The sequence below is a fragment of the Dipodomys spectabilis genome, unplaced genomic scaffold (genome assembly GCF_019054845.1).
Source record: "Dipodomys spectabilis isolate Male_0828 unplaced genomic scaffold, ASM1905484v1 ptg000228l, whole genome shotgun sequence".
Classification (NCBI taxonomy): domain Eukaryota; kingdom Metazoa; phylum Chordata; class Mammalia; order Rodentia; family Heteromyidae; genus Dipodomys; species Dipodomys spectabilis.
In genome coordinates, this window is record NW_024870905.1 from 10,883,215 (window position 1) to 10,905,251 (window position 22,037).

General features: G+C 47.6%; 1 protein-coding gene and 1 long non-coding RNA gene across 3 annotated transcripts in view; one reads left to right on the plus strand and one right to left on the minus strand.

Annotated features, from left to right (window-relative positions):
* The window catches only part of Ube2q2 (ubiquitin conjugating enzyme E2 Q2), a 46,661-nt gene extending 26,544 nt beyond the window's left edge, over positions 1–20,117 (plus strand). For both annotated transcript variants that reach the window (XM_042697721.1, XM_042697722.1), the window contains exons 8-13: positions 613–703; positions 8,227–8,285; positions 12,003–12,051; positions 12,678–12,773; positions 16,712–16,778; positions 19,598–20,117. In XM_042697721.1, coding sequence (XP_042553655.1) covers positions 613–703; positions 8,227–8,285; positions 12,003–12,051; positions 12,678–12,773; positions 16,712–16,778; positions 19,598–19,629 — 394 coding nt within the window. In that variant the 3' untranslated portion in view covers positions 19,630–20,117. The remainder of the gene's footprint in view (positions 1–612; positions 704–8,226; positions 8,286–12,002; positions 12,052–12,677; positions 12,774–16,711; positions 16,779–19,597) is intronic.
* Positions 3,972–21,182, minus strand: LOC122123388. The gene is made up of 3 exons (XR_006150388.1): positions 20,680–21,182; positions 20,166–20,169; positions 3,972–3,992 (listed from the first exon to the last, which is right to left on the minus strand). It is a non-coding gene; the product is annotated as an uncharacterized LOC122123388 (long non-coding RNA).
* Positions 21,183–22,037: the final 855 nt, after the last annotated feature.

Here is a 22,037-nt window from a genome sequence, read left to right on the forward strand (position 1 = left end):
TCACAGACTTTCCTGCCTAGTCTGGTTTTAAATCACAAACCTGATCTCAGCCTTCTGAGAAGCTACGATTACAGGTATGAGCCACTGGCACCCAGCAAAAGGAGCTATTTCTGAGGCTTCACAGTTAAGTAAGAGCGGAGGAGTATATATTGCCATGAGATAGTGTTGTATGGAGTTCTTGAGACAATGGCAAATTGGAAACAGAAGTGTCTTTGTGGCATCCGTGTTTATGGAACACCTGTAGACAATTCAGTTTCATGATGATTTGACTTGATGGTCTTACCAGCAGCAGATCCCTGTCCTTGAGCCTCTTGGCTAGTAACACAATTTTTTTGGAAGCATATTATTACTTTATTTATATTTTTTGAGTTCTTGAGACAATTCTGTCCATGCGCCTGTTTCTTTTTAGAAGGACTGCTGACTTGTAGATCTCCAGTGCTGGAGTTGCTCTGTGTGTGTGTCCCCAGTTGTGGAGAGGTGGTCCTGCCTGCAGCGCCCACTTACAGCTCAGGCCTGGAGCCTCCTGGGGCCCTGGAGCAGTTCTCTTGGTTGAGTTCCCTTGGGAAGGTTCGCTAACCTGCTTTGAATTGGCTTTTGTTTTGCTGTTCCTAGGGTGGACCCTGATAGTCCTCTGCACAGCGATCTTCAGATCCTAAAGGAAAAAGAAGGCATAGAATATATTTTGCTTTGCTTCTCTTTTAAGGTAAGAAAATAGGAATGGAGTTCCATATGCTTCTAATGAGAGTGTGTATTTATGCCAGTGGCCTTGGAAAACAGTTTGGCATTATCTGGTAAAATAGAAGATACTCCTATCAGGTAGTTCAGAAATTCTCCGAACTAAGTGCAGGGAGCACCTAGACACACCAGGAGACACAGTTTTATATGTCTTTATGGCAATGTATTTCTAGATAGATATGCATACATATATATGAATACCTTATATATATACATATAGATAGATAGATAGATTACACACACATGCATATACCTACACAAACCTACATCTATTCAGGATAGCATTGTTATACCCTAGAGAAAAATTATCCCATGTTCCAAAAAATGGAGAATTATGGTATTCATAAAACAGGACATAGCTGTGTGTAGCAGGAAAGGCCATTTGAATCCTACCCCATCCCTTTTTGCTATAGTTTATTGGTCAGATAGGATCTTGTATTTCTGTACAAGATAGCCTCTTAGATCAGTTTGTTTTTTGAGATAGTCTTGTTGACTTTTTTTTCACCCATGCTGGTCTTGAATTCTAATCCTCCTATCTCAGCCTCCTGCAATAGCTGGGATTACAGGCATGACCATCTTGTCCAACCACTACTTTCTTGAAATAGCCCCAAAGTCTGTGTTTTCTTTCATTGTTGTTCCTGCTCAAACTCTGTGCTTGTCAGCTGATGTGTCTTCCTGGAACGTGAATCTGGCATATATTCACTGAAGATGCTGACAGCTTTTCACTTGTACTGATTTTATGAGATAGTCCGTGAATAGCCAAGGTAAGACAATAAATGCCAAACCTCCGAGAAGCCAGAGACTACAGGCAGTGCTTTTATTATTTTTTCCTATGCTGGTGAGAACATTAGGGTATGCGTGGCGAGACGGGAAGTGACTGATAGTCTGTTGGATTTGTGTTTCTGGATGATAGCTCTGGATAGAAGGGCCTAGTATTCTTTCAGAGCACTGGGAAGAGAGCGCGCTTGACTCAGGTTTACTGACCTTGTGAGGTGCCCCGAAGCTGAATCACTAAGTTGCCAAGTGTGGGGCTTGGCAGACTTTGGAGGATAGCAGCTAAGACTCAGAGAGAGCGCGTCACGGAAGGTGCTGAAACTGAGCATGTCTGGAAGCGTGGCTGCCATAGCTGAAAGCCAGAGTAAGCATAGGAGCGTGGCCTCGCCCGCAGCAAGCAATCTGTGTGAGCCTGCACTTCTGCTTTTCATCCTAGCAGTTCAGGAGGTAGCGATAGAGGGGATCACGGTTGAAGCTAGCCAGGGAAAAAAGCTTGGAAGACCTCTTCCAACCAGGAGCTGGGTGCAGTGACGTGTGTCTGGCATCCTACCCGCGCAGGAGGCCAGAGTCAGGAGGACTGTGGTGCCAGGCCAGCCTGCGGGAACAAAGTTAACCAGTCCTCACCCCAAGTGGACATGGTGGCAGTGCCTGTCATAAGTAGGAGAGCACCAGGGTGCGCCAAAAGAGACCCTAGCTCGAAATAGCTAGAACCAAGTCCTGCACTCCTGGCTCAACTGATGGTGGCACCTGCCTTTCAAGGATGAAACACTGCTTCAGACCCCAGAAAGAAAGGGAAATGACTTCTGACTTTTCAGACCACATCTAAATTGAGTTCTGAGGTAGAACTTCAAGAAGCCTTCGTATAACTCAACTGCTTTTGCTGGAAAGTACTGACTCCTTACTTGGCCTGTACATTCACTAAGAGAAGGAGGGAAGCTGGGCCTCTGTCTCCATTTTGCTCTGAGCCGCTCACCTGGCAGCCACCTTGAGATCCTGGGAGGACAGGACAGGACGGACGGACGGATGGATGGACGGATGGATGGATGGACAGATAACTCTCATGGGAGGGTTCCCTGCACCCCAGGCTCTGGTTGGATGGATGGACAGATAGCTCTCACAGGAGGGTTCCCCAAACCCCAAGCTGTCCAGCGATGACAGCCTCTCCACAGCTCCTTCCAAGTGACGACCAGATCGTGACCAGGCAGCCCAGTGCTATTTAATGATCACTCATGCCCTTCATCCCCACCCAAAGTCCATTCTCTATTTAAACCTAAGGCTCATGTCTGTACTTCAGAGGTGGGCTCACTGCCTCTTCATGTGGCTATCTATTCCTTTAAAAAAAAAAGGGTTTATAGGAACAAACTCATACTTACTTAGGGAGTAGTGAGGGTTGGGAAGAGGTGACTCTGTGACTTCAGAGCTGGGCGGATTGTGGATGTGCTAGGAAGAACATGGCTGGTTTGTGGTAACTTGTCTTTAACTATTTGAAGGACTGTAGATTGGGAAACATGAGTTTATTTGTTTATTCGATGAACACAGGGCATATACCCAGAACCAAAAGTCAAGTGATAAAGATCAGTTTTCAACTCAAGTCAACTCGGTAGTAAGGAAGGGGTTTGTAACTATTCAGGGTCTTTCAAAAGTAGAACGCTCTATGAAAGAGGGTGAGAGGAAGGGAAGAGAGAAAAGAATGGAGGATGAATAGTTTCACAATCAGTGCTGCTCTGTGTGCAGTGAAGGGTCCCCAGTGGAAGCTGGGGCCGATAAGCAATTGAGAGCCAGGGAAGAGAGAGCAATGGGGAATTATTCTGAGCAAAGCATATGCATGTCTGAATTAGCATAAAAAATGGCTACGCAGAGATTGGGAGGCAGAGATTGGGGTGTGATGATTGAGGCCAGCCTGGGCTGAGGCTCAGATTCCATCTGAGAGGTGGGCAAGAGGTGATGCGCCTTTCATCTTGGTGACAAAGGGAGACACAAATAGGATCGTAGTTGAGGCATAGAGTAAGACTTTATCTTGAGAATAACAGACTCACTTGGTTAGGGTGCCTGCTTAGCAAGCGTGAGGCCCTGAGTTCAAACCCTATGGCTGCCAAAAAAACCAACCAAACCCCAAACAGAAGAAGTAGCAAAATGTATGCCTGTAATCCCAGCTACTCAGGAGGTGGAGGGAGACAGTAGAATCATAGTTGGAGGCCAGCTCCATCTCTAGGTGGCAAGAGATCCTAGCTAAAAAACCAAAGTAAAAAAAAAGAATGAATGATAGGTCAAGTGGTAAAGCCTGACCCTAAATTCAATCCTCAGTAGTATACTGTATAAAACAAACAACAAACAGCTAGAAGGTCAGCGCCTCTGATTGGCAATCAGGTAACGTTAAGATCCTTGTAAAAAGCCTGATTCTGTTTCTGAGTTAGGATACTAACTGAAGCTTAAACTCAAGTTCAAACCTTCATTTTAGCAGTGATCTCTACCTTTTTAAAAATCTTGAACTCAGCTTGAGGGCTATCCCTCAGCTCTTCAGCTCAAGGCTCTCTACCTCTTGAGCCACAGCACCACTTCCAGTTTTCTAGTGGTTTATTGGAGATAAGAGTCTCACAGACTTTCCTGCCCAGGTTGGCTTTGACCACGATCCTCAGATCTCAGCCTCCTGAGTAGCTAGGATTACAGGCCCGAGCCACCAGCACCCAGTTTTAAAGGATTTCTTAACACAAAGGTAGATCTCAACACATATTCGAAGATATAAATAACAGGAGAGTGAATGAAGTTCCACTTCTTCAAGCTCTCTATCCCTGCCTTTCATTATGCTGTCAAATTAAGATCATAAAGGAGATTATAATAGTCATTAAGTTGGTAACTGTGCCTGTAGATTTTCTGATTTGCAATAGAAATCTGAGATGATCTATTATATTTGCTTTTTGTTCCTTTGCCAAGAGGATTAAATTTTCTTTTCTTTTTCTTTTTTTTTTTGGTTGTTGGGAGGGCTTGAACTCAGGGCCTAGGTGCACTGCCCCTGAGCTTTTTTGCTCAAAGGTAGCACTCTACCACTTGAGCCATACGGCCACTTCTGGTTTTCTTGTGGTTAATTGGAGATAAGAGTTTCACAGACTTCCCTGCCCAGGCTACCTTTGAACCTCAATCCTCAGATCTCTACCTCCTGAGTACCTAGGATTATAGGCAAGCCCAGCTGAATGGTCATAATTTTTGTGTTTCTCATGTCACTGTGGAAGATGAGATGGAGTCCCCCAGCTTCCCTCTTTCCAGAAATCAAAGGAAACATATGTGTGTGTGTATATACATATTTATGTGTGTGTGATGTGTGTGTATATATCCATATGTATATATATCTAGATCCATATATCTGATACATATGGATATATACACACATCACACACACATATATATGGATATATACACATATCACATATATACTCTATAGGTTATATAAAATATATTTTGTATATATAACATATACAGGAATGCATATATTGTATACATATTTACATATATTGTTTTCAAGCATCTTTAGACTATCTCATTGTGATACTGTCACCAAAGCCTCAGGCAGAGGGTCATAGTGGGCCTGACAGTCTTGTGACATGGCTATTGCTTTTTGTCCTTTTTACGGCATTCTTCCTGGCTACAGATTTGTAGAACAGCAGGCACTTTGTATTCCCAGATCAAATTATTCAGGAGCATTGTATCTCAGTTAATATCTGAAAGCACTGGGTGAATGATGGCAAAGAATTCAGGTCTTCTGCATTCTTTTTTTTTTGCCAGTCCTGGGGCTTGAACTGAGGGCCTAGGCGCTGTCCCTGAGCTGCTTTTACTCAGGGCCAGTGCACTAGCTCTTGAGCTACAGTGCTACTTCTGGCCTTTTCTGTGTATGTGGTGCTGAGGAATCAAACCCAGGGCTTCATGCATGCTAGGCAAGCACTCTACCACTGAGCCACCTTCCCAGCCCATCTTCTGCATTGTTTTTTTTTTGGGGTCCGGTTGTGGGCCTGAACTCTGGGCCTGGGCGCTGTCCCTCAGCCCTTCAGCTCAAGGCTAGCGCTCTACCACTTGAGCCACGGCGCCACTTCTGGCTTTTTTCTTTTTGCTTATGTGGTGCTGACGAATAGAACCCAGGGCCTCAGGCATGCAAGGCAAGCACTCTACCACTGAGCCACCTTCCCAGCCCCATCTTCTGCATTCTTAAACTCAGGTGACTTTCAGCCCCATTTCTTGGTTTGGCCTTCTGGCTTACCCTGCTGTGAACCTTCCTTCCTTCTTTGGAGTTCATCTGAGGGAGGAGGTCAGAGAAAATAGCTGAGGTTTTGCTGTGCGTGCGTGTGTATGTGCACACGCATGTGGTGTGTGTGTGTGTGTGTGTGTGTGTGTGTGTGTGTGTGTGTGTGTGTGTGTGTGTTGGTCAGGGGTCAGCTCTTCAGCTCAAAGCAAGCGCTCTACCACTTGAGTCACAATGCCACTTCTGGTTTTCTGGTGATTTATTGGAGATAAGAGTCTAACAGATGTTCTTGTCCCGGCTGGCCTTGAACCTTGATCCTCAGATCTCAGCCTCCTGAGTCGCTAGCATTACAGGCATGAGCCACTGGCACCTGGCTCTTTTGCTGCTTATTGTTCCTTCCAGTTTAAACCTGTGTGTTTGCGGGCTTGGAAATGGCTGGATGGAACAAACTGGCTTTAAGAATGCATTAGTTTCCGTGAGTCCATATTGTTGGGGCATCAGCCCTGGAGACAGTTTCTCTTCAGGTTCCCTGGCCTCTCCGGATGAGAGGCAGGGCGTGTCTGTTTCCTTGCTGCGTCAGGAAGGTGAAGGGCAGCCGCCATCTTGGCCATCTGTCCAGCAAGCAGTTGTGCTCTAGTGCTGCGTTGGCATCTCGGCTTCAGTTTGTAGTGACATGATACTTTCATTCTCTGGAATCTATTTCCAGAACTAAGACTGTGGAAAGAACTGTGCTTATTAGTCTGAGAAGTGTCGAGGTTTATTCTCACCCGCGAGCTCATCTTCCTTCGTTGTTGTTAAGTCTGACGATCTTTCTCCCGACCTGCTTAACGGAGGACTGGACTTGGGGCCTGGCGTGGTTCTGCTTGAGCCATGCCCTAGTCTTTCGTTTTTCAGATGAGGTCTCCCAATTCACTTTGCCTGAGCTTGATCCCTGATCCCTGATCCTTGAGCTGGGCTCTGCCTACCTCAGCCTCCCAGGCATTTTCGGCCACAAGTGTATGCCTTCCTGCCTGCTGCCCCAACCTCCACTTATTTAAATTAGTGCGTATTAGTTGTGCAGTGTGGAGAGTGCTTGTGATGTTTCTACACAGGATGTAGTGTACTTTGGCCATCATCACCTCTTCTGCTACTCGAAAAAGTACACTCTTTCTCCCACCCCTTACAAAAATCTTACTGCAGTCTCTCACATATATATGCATACTTGAATTCTCCTCTACCTTCTCTCCCTTTTTTTTTTTTTTGTCTGGCATGGGGCTGAACTCTGGGCCTGCACGCTGTCCCTCAGCTCTTCAGCTCAAGACTAGAGATCTACCACTTGAGCTACAGCGCCACTTCCAGTTTTCTGGTGGTTTATTGGAGATAGGAGTCTCACGGACTTTCCTGCCGGGGCTGGCTTTGAACCATGATCCTCAGATCTCAGCCTCCTGAGTAGCTAGGATGACAGGCGTGAGCCACCAGCGCCCGGCTCTCTACTTTCACTCATTCCCCTCCCATCTCCTGCTGCTTCCTCCCCCAGCAATCTTTCCTTTACCTTAATGCCATTTTTCTTTAGATGTAGCTTCTGAATAATAGAGATAACTGGCAGTATTTAGCCTGCCTGCCTGCCCTCCCTGCTCTCCTCCTTCCTTTCCTACTTTTTACCTGTACTAATGCTTGAACTCAGGGCCTAGACACTGTTCCTGAGCTGTCTCTTTGTCTTTTGCTACTACTTGAGCCACAGCACCACTTCTGGCTTTTTCTGAGTTAGTTTATTGGAGATGAGAGGTTCACAGATTGTCCTGCCCTGGCTGGCTTCAAACTGTGTTCTCAGATCTCAGCCTCCTGCGTAGCTAGGATTACGGGTGAGAGTCACCAGTGTCCCGCTTTTTTCCCTCCCTTCTTCCCTCCTTCCTTCCCTACTTTCTTACCTTCTTGCCTTTTGGACCAGTCTTGGGGGACTTGAAGTCAGGGTCTGAGCTTTTATGCTCAAGGCCAGTGCTCTACCTCTTTGAGCCACAGCTCTACTAGTATTTGTCTTTCTGAGTCTGGCTTATTCTGCATAATCTAGTGTTCTACCTATTTTCTTCATAACTGAACATTCTCTGTACTGCCCACCTTGTGAGATGTGGTCTCAATCACTCAGCCTTTGCCTAGGGTGACCTCAGACTTCTATGCATGAGTAGCTATGATCTTTGACTTATAATTGAAGCACTTGGTCCACTGCATTTAGTGTTGGTGCTGACATTTGAGTTTCAATATGCCATTTTATAGATGGTTCTCTTTTTAAAATTTTACTTATTTATGTGGTAACCAAAGAATTGAACCCAGGGGCCGCATGCATGCTAGGTGAGCACTCTATCACCAAGCTACACTCCCAGCTCCTGTAGATGGCTTTCTATCTGCTTTTGATCAGATCATACATGTGTCTATACAGCTTTCTAAGTTATTTTAACATCTTCTCAATAGTATAGTATTGAGGATGTTCCTAAAATTAAACTTGTGCTTTTCAGGATAACTTTCCGTTTGATCCTCCCTTTGTTCGAGTGGTGTTACCTGTTCTCTCAGGAGGGTAAGTTGAAGTGATTATTTTTATCTTAGATATTAAGTGTGCATCAAGAATCATTAGGACAGCCAGCTAAATGCTAGGGTGGCTGGGTTTGGGGACCCTATTCAGAGTCATTATTACAAATCATTAAGTTGTTCCTAGGTAATTTTCAGTGGTGCCTATTTATATGTTTATCATTTAAAAATTGAGTGTTCCAGCCGGGCGCCCGTGGCTCATGCTTACCTGTCATCCTAGCTACTCAGGAGGCTGAGATCTGAGGATCGTGGTTCAAAGCCAGCCCAGGCAGGAGAGCCTATAAAAGTCTTTATCTCCAATAAACCACTCAGAAAACCAGAAGTGGCGCTGTGGCTCAAGTGGTAGAGTGCTAGCCTTGAGCTGAAGAGCTGAGGGACAGCGCTCAGGCCCAGAGTTCAAGTCCCATGACTGACAAAAACAAAACAAAAACTGAGTGTGCCCTGGTACCAGTGGCTCACTCCTGTCAACCTAGCTGCTCAGGAGGCTAATTTGAAGACCCTGGTTCAAAGCCAAGCCTAGGCAGAAAAGTCCATGAGACTCTTAGCTCCAATTAATTATAAAACACACACACACACACACACATACACACATGCACACGCACGCACACATATACACATGAGTGGTAATTGTCATGTCTAGCTTTCCTCAGTTTCCTCTGGCTGCTTTGTGGTCAGAAGTCCTTTGGATGGTGTGGAAAGGTCAGATTAGTTATCAAATGTTCTGTAGACCCCAAACTAGAAACAATTAAGTCACTGAGAAATTTCAAATGCTCAGCTTCTTGTGGAGATAATTCATTGTGTTATAATGTAAGTCTAAAAGTTTCTAGTTCCTATGTTGATCATTGCTGCTTTCAAGATAGTAATAATGACATTTAACTTATAAGCATGGGTAGCAGGCGACAGTGGCTCATGCCTGTAATCCTAGCTACTTAGGAGGCTGAGATCTGAGGCCATGGTTCAAAGCCAGCCTAGGCAGGAAAGTCCATGAGGACTCTGATCTCCAATAAACCACCAGAAAATTGGAAGCGGCGCTGTGGCTCAAGTGATAGAGCGCTAGTCTTGAGGTGAAAATCTGAGGGACAGCGCCCAGGCCCTGAGTTCAAGCCCCATGACTGACAAAAAAAAAAAAAAAGAAAGAAAGAAAAATAGGTAGACTCTTACATCTAATTAACCAGGAAAAAAACCAGAACTGGAGGTGTGGCTCCAGTGGTACAGTGCCAGATGAGATGATTAAAAAAAAAACAAAAATAGGAGCAAGAGTGCCCAAGCCTTGAGTTCAAGTCCTAGTGCCAGCAAGGGGAAAAAAAAGTATTTTTTTTGGGGGGGGAGTCCGGTCGTGGGGCCTGAACTCTGGGCCTGGGTGCTGTCCCTCAGCTCTTCAGCTCAAGGCTAGCGCTCTACCACTTGAGCCACAGCGCCACTTCTGGCTTTTTTCTTTTTGCTTATATGGTGCTGAGGAATCGAACCCAGGGCCTCATGAGTGCAAGGCAAGCGCTCTACCACTGAGCCACCTTCCCAGCCCCCCAAAAAAAGTATTTTTATTAAAGCGTCCCTGAGCTCTTTTGGATTAGACAATAAAAAAGCTTTTCCTATCCCAAAGCCTCATAATCAGTTTTGAAAGATGAGTATTAGGTAATCCAGTCAAATATTCACATACACAAAATAAATTTGACCTTTCTTTGTCTCTTGCTTATAACTCTAGCCATCTTCCAGCTAGGCCCTCGTGGTTAGGTTTTTCTCGGTGGAAGTGGTTCTGATGGCCCAGCATGGCGGTGAACGCAGGCCTGGTGGCTGGCTCACCCGTGGAGCTTGGATTCATCTCAGTTAACGGGCCCAGCAGGGGAGAGGGAGTCAAGTACAGGACATGTCTTAGAGGTGAATGAGCAGACCGGGCAGGGCGACTCCCGCAGAAGTCTCCTCTGTCCTCATGATCAGAGCCAGGCTGAGGCTAAAGGGACGGTGGAGCCACGCAGCGCGCACGCGCTCCTTTGGGCAGGGTTGCACTGGGCAGGCCTTCCAGACACAGGAGCGATGGCAGGTTCATTTTCGGGCAGAGCAAACCCACCTCTCGCCATCTCAGAGCTGTGTTTCGGATGAGCTGCTGAGCCCCTTTTCTTCTGTGTGTTTCATTTCTTCCATCTTCTGTCTTCTGTCCTGTTTCTTTATCTTGTCATAGTCAACCTTTTAACTAAAACAACAGCTCTTCATAAATAATTTAAACTTTATTTCTGATACAATACACCCTCATAGAGTACATGTCAAGTGCTGTGCAGCCTGAACCACTACCTCCTTCTGGAAGGTTCTTTTTTTTTATTTTTGGGTCCGGTCGTGGGGCCTGAACTCTGGGCCTGGGCGCTGTCCCTCAGCTCTTCAGCTCAAGGCTAGCGCTCTACCACTTGAGCCACAGCGCCACTTCCGGCTTTTTTCTTTTTGCTTATGTGGTGCTGAGGAATCGAACCCAGGGCCTCGAGCATGCAAGGCAAGCGCTCTACCACTGAGCCACCTTCCCGGCCCTGGAAGGTTCTTGAAGCTGCTCTGTGTGTCCATCCTTCACTGATGGTGCCTACATTCTCTTAGCTGCTGTGGCTCTGTGGCGCTGCCTGTAAATAGGAGCCTATGAAGTGTGGCTTCTTTGATGACAGCTCTGGGCCGTGGCGGAAGAGTTTGCTTTAGGATGGTGACGCGTTCTGAGCTGCAAGTACGAGTGTGCCTGTAGCAGGTGGTGGGTTCGAGACCTGGTAGAATTCTCAGCTTCCATGTCCACCGTCTTCTCCAATTCTTGATATCTTGAGCGTCAGCTATAGACACAATGTTCAAAGCATACTGCAATCTCACACAAAGCAGGGTGAAGTGATTTGTTTTGAGACAGTACAACAGGTTGAATCTTGGGGCTGGGAGTGTGGCTTAGTGGTAGAGAGCTTGCCTCGCATGCATGAAGCCCTGGGCTTGATTCCTCTACCACATACACAAAAAATGGCAGGAAGCCAGGCACCAGTAGCTCATGCCTGTCATCCTAGCTACTCAGGAGGCTGAGTTCTGAGGATCAAGGTTCAAAGCCAGCCTGGGCAGGAAAGTCCATGAGGCTTATCTCCAACTAACCACCAGGAAACCATAAGAGGCACTGTGGCTCCAGTGGTAGAGCCTTTGCCTTGTGCTAAAGAGCTCAGGGGCAGTGCTCAGGTCCGGAGTTCAAACACCAGGACTAGCAAAAAAAAAAAAAGAATCTTGATTTTAGATGATGGCTTTAGAGATGAGCTTTGGTTCCATAAACAAGTGTTTCAGGCCTGGAGAACTGGAGGAGTCCTGGAGGGCTTCCGGGGGGGAATCTGCCGCACGGCCCTGAGCGCAGGTACAGGACACCCGGCTTCTCCATTCTGGAATGTTTGGGAATAAGTTCTTAGGGTTTGTTTGTTTGTTTACTTAAATGTGCTGGTCCTGGGGTTTGAACTCAGGGCCTGGGCACTGTCCCTGAGCTTTTTGCGCAAGGCTAGTGCTCTACCACTTGAACCATAGCTCCATTTCCAGCTTTTTGTTGTTGAATTGGAGATGAGTCTCACAGACTTTCCTGCCTGAGAATCTTCCTAAGTAGCTAGGATGGCATGAGCTACCAGCACCTGACTGAGCTCTTAGTTTTTGACATCTTGAGCATATTATCTTCTGCAAGGACTACAGGGTATAGAGAATGGCGTGTGTCCCTGTCTTTCAGGTACGTGTTAGGTGGTGGAGCGCTGTGTATGGAACTTCTCACGAAGCAGGTAACTCTTCCCCGCACTCCCCGACTCTCAGCCTCAGTGAACTACTTGGTTGTACAAATAAGGTTCTAAGAAAAGTTCTCTTGTGGGGCTGGGAAGGCTGGTCAGTGGTAGAGCGCTTGCCTTACATGCATGAGGCCCTGGGTTCAATTCCTTGGCATCACATAGCAGAAAAAGCCAGAAATGGCGCTGTGGCTCAAGTAGTAGAGCGCTAGCCTTGAGCTGAAGAGCTCTGGGACAGTGCCCAGCCCAAGTTCAGGCCCCACGACGGACCAAAACAAAAAAGTTCTCTTGCAATAGCATCTGCCTTAACTGTATTTATTTTGTTTTAATGCCTCCCACTTTTAGTCACAAAAAAAACTAGGTTACTATTTAAAGTAACCTAGTGCTGGACCAAGTGCACCCCAGATGAAACTCAGGGAGGACTGTTGTATGTACGTTTAGCGCTCCCCTGTCAGGCGCCTAGAGCATGGCATGCTGTGGGGGCTGTGGTGAGGTTCTGGAAGCAGCCAGAGTCTTCCTGTGTGACACACTTCGGAGCCTGCGCTGTTGATGACCCGTGCCCGGGGTGGGCTTTCTGCGTGGAGACGGAGCAGAGCCGCGTCTCAGAGCCGTGTTTCCTTCTGCAGGGCTGGAGCAGCGCCTACTCTGTTGAGTCCGTCATCATGCAGATCAACGCCACCTTAGTCAAGGGCAAAGCTAGAGTGCAGTTTGGAGCAAATAAGGTACTTTGTGCCGTAAGAATCTTATCATGTAAAGTCTTAAAATGCGTTTCCCCTATGCTGTGCTTGGCAGGTTTCTTGTCTTGACCTGACTCTGTGAGGCAGTGCATTTCATTTTTGTTTGGTTTGTTTTCTTGTCAGTAAAATGACCCATCAGAGAATGCCAGAGTATAAGAAAACTAGCCAGGTGCTGGTGGCTCACACCTGTCATCCTAGCTACTCAGGAGGCTGAGATCTGAGGATCACGGTTCAAAGCCAGCCCGGGCAGGAAAGTCCATAAGACTCTTATCTCCAATAAACCACCAGAAAACAGGAAGTGGCGCTGTGGCTCAAGTGGTAGAGCACCTGCCTTGAGCTGAAGAGCTGAGGGACAGCGCCCAGGCCCAGAGTTCAAGCCCCACAACCAAGAAATAAAAAGAAAAAAAAAAGAGAATACCACCATCACGTAGTTGCTATCTTCCTTCTAGTCTGGTATATTCCAGTAGAATCATGAAACCGGGACACGATGAGTCAGTCATTCGAGGTTTCTGGGAACAGAGGTCACAGGGTAATAGTTAATCTGCAGAGAACTCCACGTACTTCTCCCTCTCCAAGTTTGCCTTCACTCTTGATCCTCTGTATTGTCCCCATGTCCTTCCTGTGGGCAGATGAGCCGTGTGAGCGCTGGCAGCCTGCTGGTTTTGGCGCTCTCTCAGGCTCTGCTTCATCGCCTGCTCTGTGCCCGTTCCCTTGCCGGACCACAATCCTCCGTGTCACCGCCAACTAGTGACACAGACCGGGAAGGTCCTGAAGTCAGGACCTGTTGAGAAATACTCACGTGATTTGAATCATCCTTATCTGCCTTTTTTTTTTAAAGTTGAACCTTTTTTTCCTGAAGTTGTATGTGAGTTTTGCATTTAATGTCTGCTCAAATAGTATGATGTTGGGGCTGGGAAGGTGGCTCGGTGGTAGAGCGCTTGCCTTGCATGCATGAAGCCCTGGGTTTGATCCCTCAGTACCACATACACAGAAAAGCTGGAAGTGGCGCTGTGGCTCAAGTGGTAGAGCGCTAGCCTTGAGCGAAAAGAAGCTCAGGGACAGCGCCCAGGCTCTGAGTTGAAGCCCCAGGACTGGCCAAAAAAAACCCAAACAAAACAAAAATCAAATAGTATGACATTGAATTCAATATTTACTAGAAGAGGAGCTATGACTCGTGGTAGAGCACCAGCCTTGAGAGAATAAAACCTAAGGGACAGTGCCCAGTCTGTGAGTTCAAGCCGCAGGACTGGCACAGAGCAGCTGTGTGGTGTTTTCCTACACTCACAACCCTTAGGGCAAAGGTACAATGGGTATTTGGAATTCAGACCACGGAGCACCTGGCCCAGAGCAGTAGCGCCTTCACCCTACACCGGACCTTTGCTCTCAGAGCCTTGTCTACTGATTGCTGGCAAGAAGAAAAAAAGTAAAATGAGTCATGTCTCCAGCTCAGTGTTAAAGAGGACAGAATGAGGGAGAAAGGATGGAGAAGTCGGGAATTAGCAAAGCCAAGCACCATTAAAATGGAGTCTGTGTGCCTTGTGAGTTGGCTGTCTTGTTTTTGGTTTTGGTAGTGTAGTGGTGAGAGTTGAACTTCTGAGGAATGGGGGGGGCCCCCTGAGCCACCCCACCAGCCCATTGTGGAGCTACAGGCTTGGCTTCTCCCATTGGCACTTCCCACAGAGCTGGGACGACAGCCAGCGGTTGGTTGAGATGTGATCTTGAGAATTTTTGGCCCTAAACATCCTTCTGATCTCTGCTTCCTAGATAGCTGGGATTATAGGAGCGTGCCACCGTGCTCAGCTCTGTTGACTGTTGACCATGGTGGGAGCTGACAATATCATCCCCTCCCCATGTCCAGGGGCAGTGGAGGAAGTGGTGCGCTGTGGTCTTTGGGGCTACATTTGTGTGGTTTAGTTCAGCCTCTTTTTTGTAGCTCTCTCATTTTTAGCTCTTTCTGTGCAGACTATTTTTAAATTATCCTTGAGGTGATACTACTGCATTTTTTTGTTTTGTTTTAGTTGTGAGGCTGTGGAGCTTGAACTCTGGGCCTGGGCGCTGTCCCTCAGCTCTTTAGCTCAAGGCTAGCACTCTACCACTTGAGCCACAGCGCCACTTCTGGTTTTCTGGTGGTCTATTGGAGATAAGAGTTTCACAGACTTTCCTGCCCAGGCTGGCTTTGAACTGCGGCCCTCAGATCTCAGCCTCCTGAGTAGCTAGGATGACGGGCCAGAGCCACTGGCGCCCTGCCTACTGCTTTTTTTTTTTGCTGGTCAGGGGCCTGAACTCTGGGCCTGGGCGCTGTCCCTCAGCTCTTCAGCTCAAGGCTAGCGCTCTACCACTTGAACCACAGCACCACTTCCGGCTTTTTTCTTTTTGCTTATGTGGTGCTGAGGAATCGAACCCAGGGCCTCATGCATGCAAGGCAAGCGCTCTACCACTGAGCCACCTTCCCAGCCCCAGCCCTGGATATTTTTTGTGTGTTCATTTTTAGATGCCTGTGATAGGGCTTTAGCATTTCAAATTTGAAAAGACTTGCTTGTAGGAAAATAGGGGAAAGATGCAACAAGTGTACGTGCAGAATTGGAATCAGTCGCCTCATGAACAGCTGAAACATGTTGCCCTCACTTGGTACCAGACACGCAGCCTCAAGCCCCGGGGAGGGTGCAGCCCTCGGCTCTCAGGGTCAGAGGTCATGGAGGCTCCGGGGACTCTGCAGTTCCTGAGAATCACTGCCTTTCACAAGCTATAGACGTGCACACAGGAGGCTGCACACAAACACGTGGAATCCTAGAGACGGCCACGCCAGAGACAAGTAGAGTGCTCAGTGTGGTGGGAGGAGGTGGAGATGTGGCACAGGGAGGCTGGGCGGGTCTCCTGCCATCTAAGCTTTGGCTCCAAAGACTCCGGATTGCCAGGCACAGGCGGCTCTCACCTGCCGTCCTAACTACTCGGGAGGCTGAGATCTAAGGGTTGTGGTTCAAAGCCAGCTCAGGCAGGAAAGTCCCAGAGACTTTTTTTTTTGGTCAATTGTGGGGCTTGAACTCTGGGCCTGGGCGCTGTCCCTGAGCTCTTCAGCTCAAGGCGAGCGCTCTACCACTTGAGCCACAGCGCCACTTCAGTTTTTCTAGTGGTTTATTGGAGATAAGATTCTCATGGACTTTCCTGCCTGGGTTGGCTTTGAACTATGATCCTCATATCTCAGCCTCCTGAATAGCTAGGATTACAGGCGTGAGCCACTGGTGCCTGGCCTCCATGAGACTCTTACCTCCAATTAACCACAGAAAACCAGAAGTGGTGCTGTGGCTCAAGTGGTAGAGCACTAGCGGTGAGCTGAAGAGCTCAGGGACAGCGCCCAGGCCGAGTTCAAGCCCCATGATAAAAAAAAAAAAAAAAAAAAGGACTCTGGGGTGATCTGTACCACTGTGCTGCTGGATGTTAAGATGCAGGTCAGTTGTACTTCGGGGCCTCAAATGTAGCCCCAGCTGGGCTCCTGGAAGAAGAGGCCCGCACCCTTCCAGGAGTCCTGTGGTGATGGCTGGTGCGGCTGCAGCCTTGCGTGAGATGTCTCACCCCACGCGTCTCCCTCGTGTAGCGCTTCAGCTTAGCTGGAAGTAAACACTACAGTTCCTGAGCAAGGGGGTTTGCATCCCGCTCTTTTGCTCTGTCTGTGCCCACTCAGGGACACGCGGGTCCACGCTGGGACAGAAGACTTACAGAAGGAAGCCTGGAAGCATGTTGATTTTTATCGACTAGTTTTGTTTTTGCTCTTATAAAACTGTAGAGAAGAAAGAACTTGGGTCAATGACGGTTTAAAAAATGGGGCTCTTCAATTCCCTGTCTGCTTTTAAGCATCCATAAATGTATTTTGCCGTTTGTATCTGCTTTTATCCAGTCTTGATTGGGAATGTGTAATTCTCTTTCAGAATCAGTATAATCTAGCAAGAGCCCAACAATCCTATAACTCCATCGTGCAGATCCACGAGAAGAACGGTACGTTTACTCCACCCTGTGGCCAGCACGCCATCCTGCCGCCTGCGAAGCTTCCATTAGCATTGCTATTCATCTTCCTTCACTTCGCTGTTTTTGCTGTAATTTCTAGTACTGTCACAACAGTGAAAAACATTTAACTTGGGCTGCATTTCAAATCTTGGCGCGGGCCGGGTGGCAGTGGCTTGCGCCCATGACCTTGGCTCCTCTGGAGGCAGAGACCAGGAGGACTGCGGCTCGCGAGCAGCCTGGGCAGGAAAGTGATTGAGACAGTGTGGTGGGTGCTGTCACCCCAGCTCCATGAGAGCTGTCATCCACAAAACGGAGTTTGCAGGCCAGCCGAGGGCAGAAAGATCCAAGATACTCTGCCTCAGCGGAAGAAGCTGGGCATGGTAGCCTGCACCTGTCAGCCCTGCCAGGACAGGCAGCCTAAATAGGTGGATGGTGGCCCAGGTGTGTCCCCAGGCAGGAAGTGAGACCCTGTCAAAAATAACCAGTGTGGAAAAGGGCTGGAGGTGTGGCTCAGCAGTAGAGTACCAAGCAAGCAAGCATGACACTAAGTATTGCCTCCTTGCAAAAAGTAAGTTGACATGAATCCCCACCTCTCCCCCCACTCCCCCCAGGCCTCTGTTTCGGGGCCAGTGGTGTTGGGTAGATGAATGAATCTTTGCTCATGTGAGATGTAGTAGGATAAGAATTGAGTTAAATGCACCTCTGTATAGTGTTGTGGTTTTTTGTTTTTTGTTTTCCATGTGTTTCCCTTTAAGCTTGGGTCTTGCTGGCCTAGCTGGCCTCAAGCAGTCCTCCTCCCTCCGCTTTCTGGGGACTGGAATGACAGGTGTGCACCCCATGCCCAGCTACAGGCAACTCTTACGAGAACTTACCATAGTCGAGTCAGTACAGTAGGATCTGAGCCAACTGTTTCTGAAACATCTTCAGCTTACGGACTGCTTCTGACCCTTTTATTCTCATTTCAGAATACACCTGTGGCTGTTACTTTCTTAAAATGTCTTTCACTAAATTACTGACTTGACATTTTGTTAGTATCACAATGCACGTTTTTGAGTGTTGCTTGTTTTTTTTTTGTTTTGTTTTAGTAGTGAGGGTAAAAAAACAGAGCTAGACTTGGAAGAGGAGGCTCTGGTGTCGGTGTCATCGTGTCACTCTCTTGCTTTAAGGCCTTGGGCAAATCCTGGCATCTCTTTTAGCCTTGGATGCCTCTGCTCAACAACTGGCCTGAATTTGGGAAGAAGCGCAGCTGAGCGTGCCCCGCCGTTGTAGCCGGGGCGCAGCAGTGAAGCTGAGCCCCACCCTGCGGGCCACACTCGCTTTCCTCAGAGGGCACGCGCCCACATTATGTTCCCGACCCCGACAAGATGACGTGGCCACCGGTGATTTCCGGGCCGGCACCGTCCACATGCTCACGCAGGGAGCCGCACACTTGCCGCGCACTCCTGCCCGCCCCCTCGGCGTTTTCACAGCAAAGTTCAACTCTAGCATGGTTTTCTTTTTTATGCTGGCCCTGGGGCTTGAACTCAGGGCCTGGGCACTTCCCTGAGCTCTTCTGCGTAAGGCTAGCATCCTACCACTTGAGCCACGGTGGCCACTTCTGGCTGTACGGTGGTTCATGGGAGATGAGCCTCATGGACTTTTCTGTCCATGCTGGCTTCACCCAGAGATCCTCACATCTGATCCTCCTCAGTAGCTAGGATTACACATGATCTACTGGTGCCTGGCCCTCCCTCCCTCCCTCCCTCCCTCCCTCCCTCCCTCCCTCCCTCCCTCCCTCTGTTGGTCCTGGGCTTGAACTCGGCCTAGCATTGTCCCTGAGCCTCCCCGTGCTCAAGTTGTTGCATCTGCTAGCATTCTACCACTTGAGCCAAAGCGCCACTTCCATATTTTCCAGAGTAGTTTGAGTCTCACAGACTTCCCTGCCTGGGCTGGCTTTGAACCGTGATCCTCAGATCTCAGCCTCCTGTGTAGATACAGTTACAGGCGTGAGCCACCAGCACCCAGGTCTTCTTTCTTTCTTAAGTCAATATTGTAACTGCTATTTAAAAAAGTTGTATTTGCAAGTGTGGTGTGTATGTAAGCTTAGCAGGGCCAAAAGAGGGGCAGTTTGAGAATTAGAAGAGGTGCTTCATTTTTATCATTTTGATACTTCTTCATAGTCATTTTATTTTTAATTGACAGATGACATTGTATGTATTTGTCATGTAGGTGGTGGTTTTGACATACGTAAGTACACTCATACATAGATAATAGAATAACCATACGTAGCCGATGTGTCTAACTTTGCAGCGCTGTCATTTGCGCAGATAGAACACTACCTCCGCTGCTGGTTCCAGCTCCTCCTGCTCAAAAAGGCAGGGGTGCTGTGGGGGGGAGGGAGTTTTTTTTATGTTTTTGTTTTATTGTACCAGTCCTGGGGCTCGAACTCAGGACCTAGGCACTATCCCTGAGTTTCTTTTGCTTAAGGCTTGCACTCCACCAGGTGAACCACAGTGCCACTTCTGGCTTTTTCTGTGTATGTGGTACTGAGGAATCGAACCCAGGGCTTCATGGATGCGAGGCGAGCACTCTACCACTGAGCCACATTGCTAGCCCAGGGAGAGAGTTTTTAGGAAGGTTTTCTTCCACACTAAATGCAACATTGAAATCAGCGCCTCCCATTGAGCTCATCATCTGCAGTGGGACATCATCAGGCCAGGGAGCCTCACAGAAAAGCACACTCCCAACACTGACCGGGGACAATGTGGTCTGAATCCACGCCAGCTCTCCTGATCCTTAAAGCAGTGTCGCTTTTCCCCGTTCTCTTCCAGGCTGGTACACTCCTCCAAAGGAAGATGGCTAAACTGTGTTGCCCATCTTGTCTGCACTGATGTTGCTTTCAAGATCTTCTCAGCATTCACACTCAGCGTTGAGTGCCAGCCACTGTGACCGCAGCACCTACCGAAGACTTTGGCCGCTGCTCCGTTGGCTGCCATCAGGATGAGGGACAGCCTTGCCCGCGCTCACGCCGGCAGCGGGACCGAGCAGCGGGCCTTCACTGTATTTTTCCTGATAAATAACACATACTGCCACTCCCGATCATCTCTTTTTCTCGAAAAGTGAAGTCTTTTGAGCAGGCAAGTCTGCAGCCTCCGCCAGCAGCGTCTCCACCGCGTCCTGGACGGAAGAGTTTGCAGACTCTCTCCCATTAGAGCCAATAAAAGTGTGAAAGATGTTCAGTATTGGTTTAGAGAATTGTAGATCTTCTAAGCCATAGCCTTTTTCAGGTCTAACACTACTTGATTGCCAAAATAGTGACAGGAAACCCTATTATTAAAATGCTGTACTTGGGGTTTTTTGTTTTGTTTTATTTTAATGACCACGTGAAGATGGGAGGACAAACCTTTTAGTTGTGTCGTACTGCTCGGGCGAAGCCCAGGTGAACAAACTGAAGAGGAGGAGGCGGCGATGGCCCAGGCGCAGCGGTGCAGCTCTGGCTCAGAGGCGCTGCCCTCGCCCCCAGGCCGCGCCCGCTTCCCCCGGCCCAGTTCAGTGTTTATGAAGCAGAGCCACAGGGTAGAGCTTGAAGTCACTGTGGAAAAGGCTTTACATGTGATCACCTTTACATGGGATTGCAGCTGTTTGAAAGTCGTAATCCTGTAAACTGACAGGCATGCAGACAGGCTCCTTGAAGCAAAGGTGAAAGAGTTAGGCACAAAAGGTTGGCTGTGTGGATTCTCAAAATTGTCTTTGCCCCTGTCGTAGCAGTGGCTTTTGCAGCAAAGATGGCACAGGAATGTGACCTGTTCGTGCTCTAAAAACCGCTCAAATCAGCGCGCCCTCTTGTTCTGTCACCTAGGTAAGGTGGGTCAGCTCCTCTGGTAATTTTTTTTTTTTTTTTTTTTTCATGAACTCATTTGATTTAAAAACGAATTGTGGTTATTAAGCACTTTTACAAAGAAACCAGAAGCACAATTTTCTGCAGGAATCCTGTACAGAGTTCCAAAGTGTTTTCTTACACATTTTACTTTCAGATTCACATCCAAGACCCTTGGCACTTCCAGGTTATTACATGCGTTTCATTTCTTCTCTTCCTATCTTGGTGATGGGGGCAGAAGGTAAATATTTTCTGGCATTCTTGCTCACTTGGTTATGTTTATATAAGGTTCTGATTGCTGGTTGCTCAGATAACAGCTGTGGTGAGGCAGAATTGAAATTTTAAAGCATCAAAGTTCCTTAAACCTAAGGCTAAATCTTGACTCTATTCTTAAATACTTAATTTCCTGATGGCTAGCAGATTGACAGCTGCAATTTGGCATGCTTTTTTTTAAATTTTTCCTTGCAGACTTATTTTGGCAATGTACAGTAAATTTTGTAAACTTGCATCAAGTTTATGAATAAAGAACCATTTAAAATAACGTTGTCAACTTTTCCCTCAAGAGATGTGCTGCACATGTCTGCAGGCTCTCATTATGTTTCTGGAATTAAAAAAAAAAAAAAAAAGGTTGAAGTGTGGGAAGGCTTGGAGATTTTTTTCCCATGCCAATGTCATCTTGCCATTGAATGTTGTGTCTAGCTGGACAGCTACCTCGCACCGCCAGAGGAAGATGGCACCCCTCAGGAGGTGAGAACCGTAGCTACCCTCTGCTCCCTGCTGCCTGCCCTGAACCAGCACTGGTGGAATGGAGGAAACTTCAGGATTCGTTTGGGCCAGTGGCTTTTCAAAATAGGATTTTGAGAATCAGAAATGTTTTAATGGCAGTACTACTTGCAATACAGAAATATTGGCCACTTTCACACATTCTCTAAGTGTTACCTGGAGCTTTGTGCAGCTTCATGAGAGTTCATAACTGCAGGGGCTGCATTTCGGAGCAGCTGGAAGACCCCAGCTGTTTTCTATTAAGACACAAGACTTTCAGTGTGTAAAGTGACATCACATTCAGTATGGGAGGGAGTGAGGCCTGGGTCGTTCTTTTCTATAAAATATTATTGAAGCTGTGTGCCGGTGGCTCACATCTATAATCTTAGCTACTCAGGAGGCTGAGATCTGAAGATCATGGTTCAAAGCCAGACCAAGGAAGGAAAGTCTGTGAGACTCTTATCACCACTAAACCACCAGAAAACTGGAAGTGGTGCTGTGGCTCAAGTAGTAGAGCGCTCGCCTTGAGCTGAAGAGCTCAGGGAGAGCGCCCAGGCCCAGAGTTCAAGTCCCATGACTGACTATATATAACATATATAATACATATATAAAATTGTAAATAGAGTTCTTTC